The following is a 15,096-nucleotide window of genomic DNA, read 5'->3' on the forward strand; positions in this document are numbered from 1 at the left end:
TAAAAGATGTCAGGCTTGGGCATGTGATGGGTTTGATGGAGAGTGTGAAAGGAAGGTGCTGGTGGCCTCTCCTGCTGGGAAGAAAAGCTGTCCCTGCTGCACCATGGGCTGGATTGCTTACATCCATTCAACTCTGATGATGAATTCCCACATTGAGTAACCTCTCATGAAACAATGGCGTAGGAGTAAAGAGAAGGGAAAAGGAATATTATTCAGCTGAACCCTGTGGCTCTCAAGGGAAACTGCCTGTTGCTGGCTAAAGGAATTACAGCCTTCCCAGAGACAGCACCAGCAAAGCTACCTATTGCTAGCAGAAAAACCCCAAAGAATAAGTATTCTTTAGTATCCCTTACTTATCGTAAGGCATAATATTGGCATCAGCAGCAAGAGAAGTGCTCTCACCTGGCTTCCTGGACCTTGCTGTCACTTCCCCTGCAGGTGTAGTTCTGGATGTAAACCCCCTTCGAGCAGTTGATGGTGGAGAAATCCAGGTCACAAACCTCAAGGAAATGTGGCCGCAAGCGTCCGACGGACACTTTGGCAATGTCTGTGAAGGACTGGCTGATGGCACAGCCAAAAACAAAGCAGCCCACTTGCTTGTAGAGAGCTGCCACATAAGGGTTCTGGATAAATGAGTGTGACTTCTCCTTTAGGTAGTGGATGCGGTAGAGCTCTCCTGTGATAATCTGTAGGGGACAAGAAACAGAGAGAGGCTGTGGTTAGACAGCAGGGGAGATGCCTTCCAAAACTGGCTGAGCCAGCAAGATGAAGACATGCCACATTACAAACCAAACCAGGAAAGACAAATTAATTCTTACAACACGCTGGTGAATGATTTGTCAGCTTAAAGCCAGAGCTGCATCTCACAAAGGCAGCAAATCTAAACAGTGCATATTTATCTGTAAATCCCTTCTTGAAAGCCAGTGATGGTCTTGGCTGGTGGGACTGCACTGTCCATGCAAATCCCATCTGCATCCTTGCTGCTTACACAAGATGAAGTGCAGCTCAGGCAACCTAGAGAATACTTTGGCTATGCAATGCTCCCATATAGATCTGTGCCTGCTCTTCCTCAAGCTCACACCTCACCCAGCCCACTACAGACACCTCCAAGCATCTCCAATGATAAATTATTTCCACAGAGAGCAAAGCATTGTGCAGAGCCCCTCCTGGTGCTCCTCATTTTCCCCCTTTTTTACTGTCTCCAAGGAAAAGATTGCAAATTACACTCCAGAAGATTTTGTTTATGAAAAAATTCCAAGAGGAAAAAAAACACAAAACAGATTTAGGCTTAGCTGTACCTTCATGTAAGTGAAACAGTACCCCAGATCTATACATTTTATTTCCACTACTCTGTTAAAATAAAACAGAGACATAATCAGGGATCACCTGTGAGGGAGAAGCCACATTCACTGCTCCTTTATCAAAGTGATAGTGAGGTGGGCAACAACTTCCAAACCTGTCTTTCTGAAATCCATGAGTATAATAGACTCAGAAAACATTGCGCTTTCTAGACTCTGGACCCAGATTTGCTGCCACCAGACTCCATTCCAACCACACAGAGCCTTCATAAACACCAGGTACAGCTGGGGATTTCGAGGGGTTCTGCAGTTGCATGGCAGCAAATGATGCACTTGTGGTACCACCAAAGACTTTGACAACATGGCCATAAATCACTGTCATGGAGCAGAGGGTCAGCGTCTCACAAACCCAAACACTTAAAGACAGCTTAATGAAAACCAGGCGCTGAAACCAAGTCCAAAACTTCTTACCTTTCCCAAAGAGGCTTAAATTGTTCTCCGCCACGTTACACATCTAGCTTTTGAGCTCCAGATTTACAGCTTTAGGATTTCATTCATTACTTTAAATGTTTTTATACCTGACCGATAAAGCAAAGGCAGGGTTTGGGGTTGCTGGTTTTTTGTGTTTTTATTTGGTTGGCTACCCCCTCGTCTCTGCCCTTCTCTGCTCCAGTCACAAGGACTGCGATACGTAGATCCTACCATCAGGAAAAATGCCTTCATGTTAATCCCTTTCTGGAGCAGGCTGCAATATTCCTGCTGGCGTGGCAGCCTGCCAGCAGCGTGCAGGAGACAAGGCTCCCCTGCTTACCTTTTAAAAAGCTTGGCACAATGTTTGGAAACTAATAAACTGGAAAAGTATGGCAATTAGACCGAGAGGAGATGAAGCTGTATCATTGTTTAAAGTCACCCAAACCGTGGCTTGAAAAAACAAAGGTTGACCTAAGGCATCTGAAATCACAGCTAAGCAGGCTTTATCAAGAAGAGATACAAGGATAATAATAAAAAATAAAGACCAAGCCAGAGCTTTCAGCAGCCAGGAGCAGAAATACATCACACAGCTGTGCCATCATCCTGGGCTTATATGTAGAAGCCAGCATCTACTCTTAGAAGCCTGGTCATAACCAAGTGTTGCCTGGAGAACTGCAGCTAACCAGCTCTGTTGTCATTTTAATCCTCAAGGACCCCACACCATCATTTTCACAGTCTTCATCTTCATTCTACCTTCAAGTCCAAGCTGGGAGCCAGGAAATCTCCGTGCATGAGAAGCACAGAATGTTGGAATGTCTGCTTCTCTTCCAGGAGGCAGCATTGGGGCATCCCAGATGGATGAACATCATTGATACAGTTGGACCCAAGGCCATATGGAGACTATGGTTCTTACTTAGTGCCTCTCCCTGGGTTCACTCCCATGCTAGTGCCAAAACCTCATGGGCACACGGTCTCTGCCTCTACTGCACCACACAAGGGCACATCCACCACCCACAGCCTCCCAAAAGCCTAAATCTGCAAAGAAGAGAACGACAAGGGATTAAAACTCCCAGATTTTGCAGAGGGGGAGACAAGCTGACTGAAGGGTGACATCTGATCCTGGCGGATGTGCCATTGCTCCCAGCTCACAAAACAGATCCACATAAAGCCCGGGCTCCTGGCCTCGGAAAGGCATGTGACCATTTTAAAGTAGGGGCCAACAAAAGTCTGGGGATTAATATTTCTCACTCACCCTTGGTGGTCTTGGTAATTGCATACACGTAGCAGACTGTAAAATGTGTGGCCTTTTCTACATCTTAAATTCTCCTGTCCATTTTACCATTATCATAATTTATCAGCAGCAGCCCAATTAGCCTGTGATTACTTATAGAGCCTTTCTAATCCCTTAGATCTTTGCGGTATCGTTCTCTGTGTCTTAATCGCATCAAAGCCTTCAACTGTGAAACAAACAGCTTATATGGCTGAATTTCCTGGGATATCTGAGTTACACCTTTTCTTTGGTGTTTTCCCATAGGCACTCACAGCCTGCCAGGTGTGGGGCTATCAGCAGCATTGAGGAAAATGGTATTTTTTCACTCAAGATGACCATTTTCCAGCAGGAAGAGTAGGAGACAGGAGCACACAGCCAACATCTCCAGGTTGGTTATATCCAATATCCAGGGAACCAGCCTTAAGTCAGTATACATATAGGTATTAAAACTAGATCCACATCCTCTCATGCCCTGATGGCAGCAAAGGTCTTCACCTCTGCATTTACTTCATGGGTTGCCCAAGTGTCCTCAAGCCATTTAAAACATGACCTGGACCTTACTTATAGTTAGGCCATCCATCACACCACATAAAAGAGATGATGTGAAGTTCTGGCTTTGCCACCCAAAATGCCATCCTTCCAACCACTGTGCTGACTTTTCAAAGCAAAAGCTTTGAGGAAAAGAAGAGGAACAACAAAAAAAAAAGGAGCAGAGTCAGTGCTTTGTGGATTTGGAAGGAATTCCTATTATGCTACAATAATTCTGGTATCTGGGTTACATCTGAAAAAGAGGTCAGACTGACTTGAATTTTCCATGCGTGCTGCCATAGCACTGCAGTCTGTTTCTTCGATTCCTCGTTAGGCTTTTGTTTCACTCACCAGCAAATAACGGAGCTTTTAAATTTACCTTATTATGTTACATTTGTTGTGGGCACAGCGAAACCAGTGCAGAAACATCTAATTCTTTGGGGATTTTCTTTTTCTTTTAATTGACCTGCTATTTCGCAGCAGAAAGCTGATGGATCACATAGGAGGCTGATTATGTTTCCAGTTTCTGTTCCAACTCCTGTATTTGCCACTGCCTTATTACTGATCTGAAGCACACTCTGCATGCAGCCAGCATGACGATGGCTCGGGCAGTAATGCGAAAATGAAAGGCTTTCTCATTTCATTTTTATGGCTTTTCCACACTTGGGGGTAATTCACCTGCAGGGTAAAACTCTGCTGTATTTATGGAATCAGGGAGTTGTCACCTTTTGGGGGTTGTTTTGAGGAGGAGGGGATGTTTTGGGGACCTGTGTTACTAAGTGAATCTATTTGGTCAGAGAATGATGGAGAGGTGGCAGATGTGCAACATCCCTCCACTGCCTGCAAGCGAACCTATGGCCCACTGATATCAAAACAAGAGGAATGGGATGGCTGTCTCTTCTGCTGGCCACCATGGGAAGGAACATCAGTGCTCAATGAGAATCCAAGGACAACACAGTCAGGCTATTCTGGGAAACATTCATGGGACTTGATTATTTTGGATGATCCCTTCTCTATTCTGTTCTATCCTATTCACCATGCAAAGCAGTGATGGGTTATTACCAAAGCAGGTACCACACCATGATCAAACATCTGCAAACCACGACATTTCTCCTGCAAGAAAGGATGATCTGACTTCTCCCTCTCCAGCACTCCCAGATGAAGGAGTGAGAAGAAGGCAGCATTGCTGGGGAAAGCACCTGAGCTGTGCTGGCAAGGAAGGAAAGTGTAGGTACTTTTCATGAAGCAACACTGGGGAATTTCATCTGCAGATGGAAGTGTTTGACTGCAAGCCAGGAGACAGCTCCTGCCTGAGCAATGAGACATGTGGTGGAAGGAGGCTCAGCTCCATAGGCTGAATTCAGCTTTTTTGGCTGAAATAATAAAGCTCTCACTGGGCAATCAGCTCCTAGCACAGCTCTAGGAAAGCTGGCAAGACAAAAAGAAAGGAGAAGACATTGGGAAGGTGGCATATTCACTACTTTTTACAGTGAGGGCTCTGGGAATATGCTGCCAGTACTAGATTTTAATTGTCTTTTTAATATGCCAGTATTATACAATCTCTTTAAACCTAACCCTAACCTGTGAAACTTTTCCAGGTACCAGTTAGCTGAAAAGACGCATCTCTCTATTATTATTTTTCTACCCTTATAAAATAGGCAAATACTAAGAGTTATTTGAATAGGAACAAACCATGCCAAGTCCTCACTGATTCTTTTTGCATCTACTCCAAACTCTACCGCAGGGTGAAAAAGCTCTTGCAGAGCTCCCCAACTTGCCCAAACAGCTTTGAGCCTGTTTACCAGTTTCAAGAGTAATCTCATTCCTCTCAATACAAGCTTTCATTTGCAAATGTTTACTGCTTACATGGAAGTCAGATAATCACCATGGAGATTCACGCCACAGTACAGAGCACGGACACATCTGCAAGACCACGTGTAACCCCAGTCATGTTGGTGGGGGAACAGACTGCATTGCTTTGCTCTGCTTTCCATGAAATTCAGAATCTCTGACTTTTAAGAAGATCTCCACAACATACAGGCTTTATAGCATCTTTCCTTTAACAAGCTCACAGCTCTATGGAGTTTCTGAGCTCGGAAAGCTCTTATAACCACACCAACTTGAGAGTGTTTTGGCACTCCAGGCAAACCCGCACTCATGCCATCAGCTAAGGAGGAAACAAAAAGGTGTTGGAGATGCCCAAAGGGCAGAAGAAGAGACTTTAGAGATGGTACTTACGGCAAGGATGGCAATGAGAATGCCTGCAGCACACAGCACCGCGTCGTTGATTGTCTCCATTGACTTCAGTGGGTACCTGATGCTGTCATCGTCGCAGTAGAAGCCCCGCTGGTAGGGCTGGATTGTGCTTGTTTCAATGATGAGGAAGGGCAGCCCAGCTAGAAAGAAAGGGAGACAGAAAACAAAACCATCAGTGATACAAGGCAAATAGGAGCAACTCTGCAGTAAAAAAATAGTAAAATAAAATGAAACCAAAAGTAGAAAATTGCTTGCAAATGAGCTGGTGCTGTTCCTGATGTTTTTCTTTTTCCTATTGCTATCTTTCCAAAGAGAAACTGGGTTTTGTTGGTTGGTTTTTTTTGAGTCAATCTTGTAGGGAAAAAGCATCTCCCCTGTTATGGTTATCAGATGTCTGCACTGCCTGGTTTCAGTTAAACCTTGTGCACTGCAAATATTAACTTACAGGAATGGACCCCAACAAGCAATCCCTCTGCATAAAGCCGTGAAAACAAACCTGGCACTTTTCTCTGCGGAGGGCTGATGCTTGCTGCCCCCGGGCAGGACGAGCTGTGCAAACAAACACTAAGGGATCGGGTAGCAGCACTGTGCTTTCTACCTGACCAGCCCCACTAAACTCAATCCACATTACTTGTAGGCCTCCCAAAGCCCCCCTCTGCTCCTTCCTCTCCATTTACAGGGTATATATGTACCTGCATCTGGTCAGCTCAACCCGAGCTCTGCAGCAGGCACAAAGCAGATGGGCTTAAAAACCCACAGCCAATGATTAAGATGCACAGAGAGAGACCCCAAGATTGCTGTGTGAGTGAAACTCCATATTCTTATTATTTTGGAGGAGCACAGCATTGCCTCAAGCAATCAAAAGACAGCACTGGGGTATTTCCCAGTTACTTGTGCAGGGCACACACATTCATCCCTCATGTCTGAGCTTCCCTATCTTTGCTGTTCAGCCCATCACCAATAGAAGTGATATATCCCCATCCAAACAAGCCCCAAATTCCCAAGTCTCGCTCAGAATAAATCACAAAATACAATCCTCCTCCCACTCACAGACTGAAACCCGGGCAAAGCACATAACACGTCACAGCACAACTATGTCAAGGATTGGGCCAAGGCAAAGCAAAAAAACAATGAGGCACTGCTGAAGGAAAGCAGAGGATGTCACTTAGGAGACGATTCACAGTGGTCCAGAACTCACACCCACATCCTGCTAAAAGCACATAGGTGTATTTATTGACCACCAACTTGCTTAAGTTCCCCCAGGTTTGTGCACACAGTTCACGTCTGAGAGATCAGAGGGGCTTTCCTTATTAAAAATACAAGGAAAAAAATGAAGCAGTGGTTGGTTCCAATCAATATTTGCCTATGGTACATGTTCAGTGATCTTGTCTGCCCAATGTGATTTGCAAAAGCACTGCATGGGAGTTAGCATGTCATCAAAATAACGTTCCCCATCTCAACGGGAGCAAGTTTTCATCTCTGCAATTCGTTTTGGCTCCCGTTGCTGCACATTCAAAGATTTACCTCATCTAGAATTACAAGGGGCTTTTGTTAGTCTTTAAAAACAAAGGACAGCCCTGATCACCTATTTTCCCAGTCTGAGTGAGAGGGGACCAACACACATGGGACACAAAGGCCTTCAGAAGCAGCCGGGGCCACAGCTCAGGCCTCTCTTCTGACCATCTCCAAAACCTCTTTTAATGGGTTAATCATGAGCAGGGCAGCAGTTTCCAACAGATGTGAAACAGCAAATAAAGGTGTCAGACCTGCCTGTCCAGCTCAGATTCGGTAAATAAAATTGGACACCTCACGTGAATCCAGTTGATCTTCATTCCACTATTTAACTGTTCTGAGGCACAGCCAGCTTGGCCCCAAAATGCTCCTCTGATGCCAGCAATATGATATTAATAGGCCACTTAAAGAATCCTTATTTTCCCAGTGAAAAATTGCAGCAGAAGAACTAACAGCACTCGGTGCGATCCAATTTCACATGCACTTGAAGCAGCAGCCTAACAGTTGAACTCAAGGAGTAGACGTGCCACGGTTACGTGGCTTATTGTTATTTCTCCAGTTCCTCTTGTTAATAGCTTTCACATGACAGGTCTGTAAAACACATGTTCCCACAGACAATAAAATACATCTGAAAGCTAAAACTGGCTCAAAATAAAATAAAAAAATTTAAAAAAAAAAAGACAATAGTGTTTCTATACATTATGTGAACCCAGGAATAATAAAGATTTGTTTTCCCTTCATTCATTGAACAGCATGGGGTAGTATTTCCGCATTTCAATTATATGTAGGCTTGCCACAGCTATAATAAGAGTATAACTGACCTATATGGTATACATTTTCTTTAAGTGCACATAGGCATAGTTTAGAAAATCCAATGGTTTTGTTTTCTCTCCTACAAACTTGTGGTTTAGTGGGATATTGCCAATCGAGTCTTGACATTTTTCCAGCAAAACGGTAACCTCAGATTCCCCCTTTTTTTTCCTCCCTTTTTCCCTCCCCTTTTTCAACATGAGAAACATAAACACACTCCAGAGCCGAATGGATATTACTTAGACTCAACGTGCCCTTGATTTTGAGGGTGGGGTGAGAGGCTGTTCTTGCAGCAGTAATTACCCCAAAACTGAAGACCCCAGCCCATGCTGGACAACAAATTACACTAAATGTTGTTGTTCTTCCAAGAGATTACAGTTGGAGCATGGTTTGCCTACTGGACTAGGTCACCATCCACATACTTTTTTCCTCTGGCAATGGACTTCCAGCACAGAGAAGACCGAAGGAGTGCCAAAAGGCAAGGAGAGAATGAGAGACATATGAGGGGAGTGAAGTCTGGAAGAACACCAAAATAACTGTGGAGCAAGATATCTTCAAGATCCCTCAGCAAAACACCACAGAGATGTTATTCACACTGGGAGACAAAGGTAGCTGGAAGTGGGGTATGGCCCACACACCCTTAGAAAAGCAAGGAGAAGTAATGTGGGGTTATACCATGGAGATTAGGTTTGTCCTCATGACTTCTGGTGCCTAAGTATAATCCAGTTTAATGTTTTAATACGGAAACTGAGGTTACGCATCCCTGGCTGTGGTGACCTGCATCTACAGTTCAGCATCTGCACTGCCTGTAATGGTACTGGTTTTCAACCTCTACCATTTTCCACTCCCAGTCACAGAACAGAACTCCTGAGAATAAACAAGGCACGTCTCACAAGATGGCAATGAACATAGATTTGCACTGAACAGACCAACACTCAGTCCTACAATGCAGGAAAAGGTGCCAACACTCATTTTTGTATGGTCCACTTTCCCCCCATGAAATGGTCCTATTTGGCCACTCTGAGGCTACAAGGCAACAGCGTTCTCAGATCTACTGCAAAACCTTTACTAATACTGCAGAAAGGCTTCAAACCCTCCTTAGTACTGGTATCACCATGCTATTACACAGCAGCCATTGGACCGTTCCCTAATTCATTGAGGGCACTGGCATATTCATACTGAACCCGGTAACCAGAGGTACACTATTATCCCCATTTTAAACACAAAGGAAACCAAAGCATAGAATAACAAAGGGATTTGCTTATTTCAATGCAAAAAAGGCACATGGAGCCTGGTTCACCTTTCTGAATTATAACATCCTTCAACAAAGTAAAGGAAGGTTTTTTTAATTCCTTTAAATAAAGGGGAATTTCTGCTTTAATAACAGAACAAGGAAATCCCAGCTACATGCTTTTATCTAACTACACTGCAGGAGATCAAACAAGACTCCAAACCATGAGCATAACAGAAATCTCTCAGGGGCTGCTCCTGCCCCATCCAAACCCACAGGAGTTTTGCCATAGGTCTGCATGGAGGGCAGCCCAGAGCAGGTGTGGACAGTAAGGAATTGTGCAAGGCACCACAGGACACCGTAGGGCTGGACATTGAAAAATGATGTTGCTTTTGTTGGGAGGAAGTCCAAGTGACTTTGTGACCTCGAACCGCTGGTGTCCTACACTAATATTGGAGGGTTTAAATTTATTTATCTTCCTATTTAATAAAGGCAATTGAGTTTGGAAAACCTAGCACCAAGGGGAAAATGTTCCTTTCCTTGATCAGCACCTTTATCAACAGGCAGTTAATAGGCAATAATCCTAGGAAGGCTGGCAGAAAGCTAAAATCTCACCACCAACCCCAAACAAAATGCCTTGCAAAACCCCAAAGTACTTTCTGACCAGCTTGAAAAGTGCAGAAAAATCAAAGGCAGAAGAAAGGGCTCAGTGTTGGGTACAGCACTTTAAATCTTAGAGCCTTTGAAAAGTTAACACTAGTGCAGATTTAACAGGGGGAAAATAAAGGGATAAGCTTTCCTTGGCCACCCATTTGAAAAACTCATAGGGGGAGCAGGAAGGGAAGTGCTGTTTCTACAGCGACCCACCCATGCAGCTCTCATCTTCCCAGCCCAAGCTTTACCTTTGCACTACATTAAACACCCTCTCAGTCCATTTTGATGAAGACCCGTGGTTTCCCCCCCCCCCCCCCAGAAAATAAGTATCTTCATTCTTTAAACACGGCAGGTCAGCAGAATGTTGCTGGCAATCTCAACAAAGCAACGTAATTTCTAACAAGCCCACTGTGATGGGTTTGGCTGCCAGTGTCCAGGCCCTGGGTATGTTTTTAAGGTTTTAGGAGATTAAAGGTCTAGCTTAATGAGTTAAAAAGATCATTAAAGAATTCGGCAGGGCTGAGTTGGGCATCTAATTCCTCATTCAAGATATACCATATAAATATTTGTGTACCAGCAAGCAATGAGCTTTCCTTCTGAAGTAGTGGCTGATCTTGGGTACATATAAACCTTACTTGGTTGCCTTTATCTGTACACATTTCATAATGCATAAAAAAACCTAGATTAGGCTGCAGTGAGCTTTTGTTGGTGTTTTAAAGTTGGCTTCCCCAGCTTTTAGAGGTGAATTGCATCACTGCAGATCAGAAACAAAAAGAAAATGCATCTCGGCTTTGGCAGATGCTGCAAGAGTAAACAACTCTTGAAAGCCAGTTGACATGTACACACTGATAACATTTGATAACACAAAGAATAGGAATATTTCCACATTTCTATCATTTGAGGCACATCCTGACAATCACCACATGGCCTGAGTGCACCAGCACCAACAGAAGGAGTGGGGGAAGGAAGGGTAGGAGTTTGGTCAACAAAAGCTGAATCTCAAGGGACCCAATGCATGGTCCTACAACAGCTAGAAGAATCCCAATGCATTACACTGTGATTCCCTACAGTCTTGAACAGTATCAGTTAAGTGCCTCCTTCACAATGTTTTTTTTGACTAAACCTGGATACTTGATGTTCATACATCCCCTGGAAGCCAGTATATGGAGCATCTTTTGCTTCATACTTCATTATCTTCTCAGTCTTGTTGATCACGCCTTGGTTCCAGCAGTCCAGAAGACTGCTCTGGGCATCTGCCCGTGTTTTGGAAACATAGCTAATGTCTTTGTTTTCAAAATAGATTCCCATTCAACTCTATTACAGCTCCACAGAAACACACAAGGATAGAAGATTCTCTAAACACACAAACAAACCCTAGACTTTACCATAGAGCAGGTACCTGCTTAAAAAACAATGTCTATAAACAAGGATCAGCATATATAGCATTTCACTGATTTGACCTGTTTGGGAAGGTCCCAGGACACAAGGGGTTGACTTCCTCCAGAATCAGGATTCTAGTTTTCTCATATCAACTTTCGATGTTACCTGTGTCACCCGGCACGGTGCCCGTCCTGACTATTAAAAAGTTAACATTATCCCACTTCTTTATTATTATTTATATTTCAGCCAATTCACTGGGACCTTAAAGGAAACCATTTTTAGGTTTACTGGCTGCTACTCAGGTTTACTGTCCATTTCCATTTAGATGATGATATCTCCTAGACTTTTTGTTGCCCTCACCTCAACAGCTCTTTAGTAAGAATTGGTTCTTTGGGAATGTTGGGGCAATGCATCCTTAAACCCATAAGAGCAATGGCAAGTGAAGAACACAGAATATTCACCTCTGGTACAGATAACCCTATAATATTTATGACCCCAATGGTGGCATGGGGTATTTGAAAAATGCCTCTAAAAGGAAGCATCAGAGTCGGAAGGAATATCTTACAGGTATCTCTATCTTGAGATCAAAGCCATCAATTAGCAGCATAACCCATCCCATCTTTTGCAGTAAGAACAACATGGAGCTCACTCATTGACCCAACCACTCTGGAGAACATTAAGAGGAAAGTTCTTTTGGTCACAGAAACTTTAAACCAAATGTCAAGTTATTCTCACGCACCACAAATTCCTTTGGATTCTAAACCTCTGCAGGAAATGCTTCCTTGCACGGCCGGAGCTCACTGTGCCAAACCTGCGTGCTCACCCTCCAGAGGCTCCTGATGACTGGGAGCACTGCCATTGCTTTTGCTGGGAGGAATATTACTCTTTTAGATAGTACCTGCCGCCATTTCCAGAAGTAAACAACACATACAAAGGAGAACAGTAGAGAAGGGAATTCTAAGAAGTCTGTTAAACTGTTCCTCCTGGCAGTCTGGCATGAGCTGATGTATTAAAAGAGCTTTAATTTAAATGTTCATATATTTTTAATACCTAAAAAAAATGCATTAATAAGAACAAAACGGTTTATCCAAGCCACGATATCTAGATACATATAAAATTCTGCATCTGTGGGGTAAAACACACCTAAGTCAAACTGGTCGACCAGCAGAAGTTGGAGAGGTGAATATAAAAGAAATTACAAACAGGAACCCAGGCCAATCAAACGTGATGGAAACAAAGCCACCATCACATTGAATAGAACAAGGAATAAAACGCCACAACAACCCCAAGGCATCGGGATCGTCTGAGGCACCTCAGTACATCCAAGTGCTGCGGAAGGTCTGGCAGATACAAGCCTGACCCAGGATGACCCAACTTGAGACGGGAAAAATTAAAAACACATCCACAAACTCTACAACACTCAGGGCAAACGGACCACGTGAAAAACACACTGTGGTGACTACTAAGTTTTCAATTACAAATGAAGCAAGCCTTGCTTCCTTTGCTGGTCAGTGGGGTTTGGAAGGAGCTCTGTCTCATCATGGCTTCCCTGGTTCTCCCTTCAAGGAAGGGCTCACGCTTGCTCAGCTCATGTGCTGTGCCCACAGGAGCCCCTCAGTTTTTCCCTTATAGCATTCCTAATCAATTCCTACTCATAAGGGAAATTCTACGGGCTGCACATCTTGAATTAATGTATAAAATACTGAGTACAGACTCCATACATCAGCTTAATGCTACCAGACACTACCAGGTATAAGGCACTCTTCCTTGCACAACCATGATAATCCAGCAGGTCTAAAAGGAAGCAGCCAAAGCAATGCTGTTGACTGAACCCTATTTATCTTGTTATTTAAACAACAATAAAAGGAGAAAATGCTGAAATTAAGCCAGCCCACCTGATCAACATGAAGGCCCCTTAAAGAGAAAAGGAACCAAATCTCATCTGCTAAACTTCCTGAGCTTCCTCCCTGCTTGCCTGGAGCATCCCGACCAAGCACTGCAGCCATAATTGAGCACGTTTTCGGGAGCAACTTCTTTGCCCGAGGAGGCCTCAAGTAGCTTCGTGACCCCGTTCTGTCAATGTACCTATTGTAAATGCAAAATCCTGCTTTGGATTTGCAGCGGCAGCCACCTGCACAAATAACTCAGGGTTATAACTCTGTAACCAAAGACAAGCACTGAAAGCTTAAGAAGTTTGTAGTCCGAAACACACTTCTGACCTCTTCCTTAAAAGTTCACTAATCACTTTTAATTCATAATTTATTTCCTCTTAATATACTTGCTTTATATATTACTCCCTCTTTTTTTTTTTTTCTTCTTTTCTTCCCCCTTTCTCCTTTTTTTCTCAGAGTTCCCCAGGAGAAAATGGTATTACACAACTCCCTTGATTAACTGGAAATGAAACTCTTCCCCCTCGGTAGTCATGATCCAGCTGGTACAGTTTCCAGAATATAATGTACAGTATACAGTGATGAAAGAAAGTAAAAAAAAAAAAGCACAAGTGCAGCTGGAAATGGTTCAAAGGCCCTTCAGGCAATATGGGTTTGACACTGGTGGTCCCTATAGCAGATCCCCATAAGGCTGTTCTTGCACATCAGTTTTCTCTCTCTCTTGTACTTCCATGTTATCAGGAGGACAGACCTTGTAGGCTGCAGAAGTTGCATGGGTTGAATAATTTCAGTGAAAACCAGCTGGAAATGGGATACTTTCACCTGCAGCAGAGATGCCCACACCGTGCTGCCAGCAATGGTAGGATCAATTACCTCCCTGTGACAGCTGCTTTGTGGCCAAATGACACCACGCAGACCTGTTCCCTTACAGCACAAAACGGGTTGGATCCGAATGGTGTGGGCTACAACCAAGCTGCTATTGACGTGGATTCTGAGGACACAATGCATACAGTGTTCTTTAAAACCCCAAAATGGAGAACTCCCCATTTTGCTTTCCACCCCCCTCATAACAATGCCCAGCCCCACTGTCAATGAACGTGTGAATAAATTGGGGGAAAAAAGGTTAAAGGAGCCCAAGGGAACAGCAGCCCCTTTTTCCTTATTGCAGTTAATTTTGACAAAGACTCCACTGTTTCCCTATCTTCTTTTTTCTTCCCCCTCCTTGAAGAGCTTTGTGCCAAGCTGCATTATTCCTCTTCACCATGGTACTGCCATGAAAGCTGCCTGGTATGTATGCCTGAAAATCACAGGTTTTCATGGAAATTGTTTTTTCCTTCAGCAACAACTCCCCTTGTCACATCAGGCGTGATAAAAAGAGGAGCAGGAGGGCACAGGTCTGACCACAAAACACCATGGAAATGTACCCACAATCACCCAAACCAGGCACCCACTGCCCAGCATCACAAAAACCCGCAGACACCCTCCAAAATCCCTTTTCCCACCTCCAACACAACCTCAGATCCATGCAAAAATGCCACAACCCCCTTTGCACAGCTTCTTTTCTAAGCACTTTGATGCTTGGGAAAAAGCCTATTTCTCCCCATACCACTGGCAGGCTTATTTTGAAGGAGGTTTTTAAATGGAAATAGTTTCTTTTCTTGTAGCCCATCATGGCAACCAGAGCCTGCTGGCTCTGTCCACTGAGGCTGGAGCTCAGCAGCTTGTAGGGGGTGTCCTCAATCTCCAGCCTATTTACTGCTCTGGTGAGAACAGCGCCTATAGACGCTCCAGTTCTCA

The 15,096-nt window shown here is 44.0% G+C and overlaps 1 protein-coding gene across 3 annotated transcripts in view; it reads right to left on the bottom strand.

The window, feature by feature from the left end:
* Positions 1-15,096, bottom strand: part of PLPP3 (phospholipid phosphatase 3) — a 41,542-nt gene that overhangs the window by 12,642 nt on the left and 13,804 nt on the right. For all 3 annotated transcript variants that reach the window (XM_015870679.3, XM_085511835.1, XM_085511834.1), the window contains exons 2-3: positions 5,806-5,963; positions 403-686 (exon numbers count right to left, since the gene is read on the bottom strand). In XM_015870679.3, coding sequence (XP_015726165.1) covers positions 403-686; positions 5,806-5,963 — 442 coding nt within the window. The remainder of the gene's footprint in view (positions 1-402; positions 687-5,805; positions 5,964-15,096) is intronic.

The sequence above is a fragment of the Coturnix japonica genome, chromosome 11 (assembly GCF_054131305.1).
Source record: "Coturnix japonica strain WE chromosome 11, WE-NBRP24, whole genome shotgun sequence".
In the NCBI taxonomy this organism is placed as follows: Eukaryota; Metazoa; Chordata; class Aves; order Galliformes; family Phasianidae; genus Coturnix; species Coturnix japonica.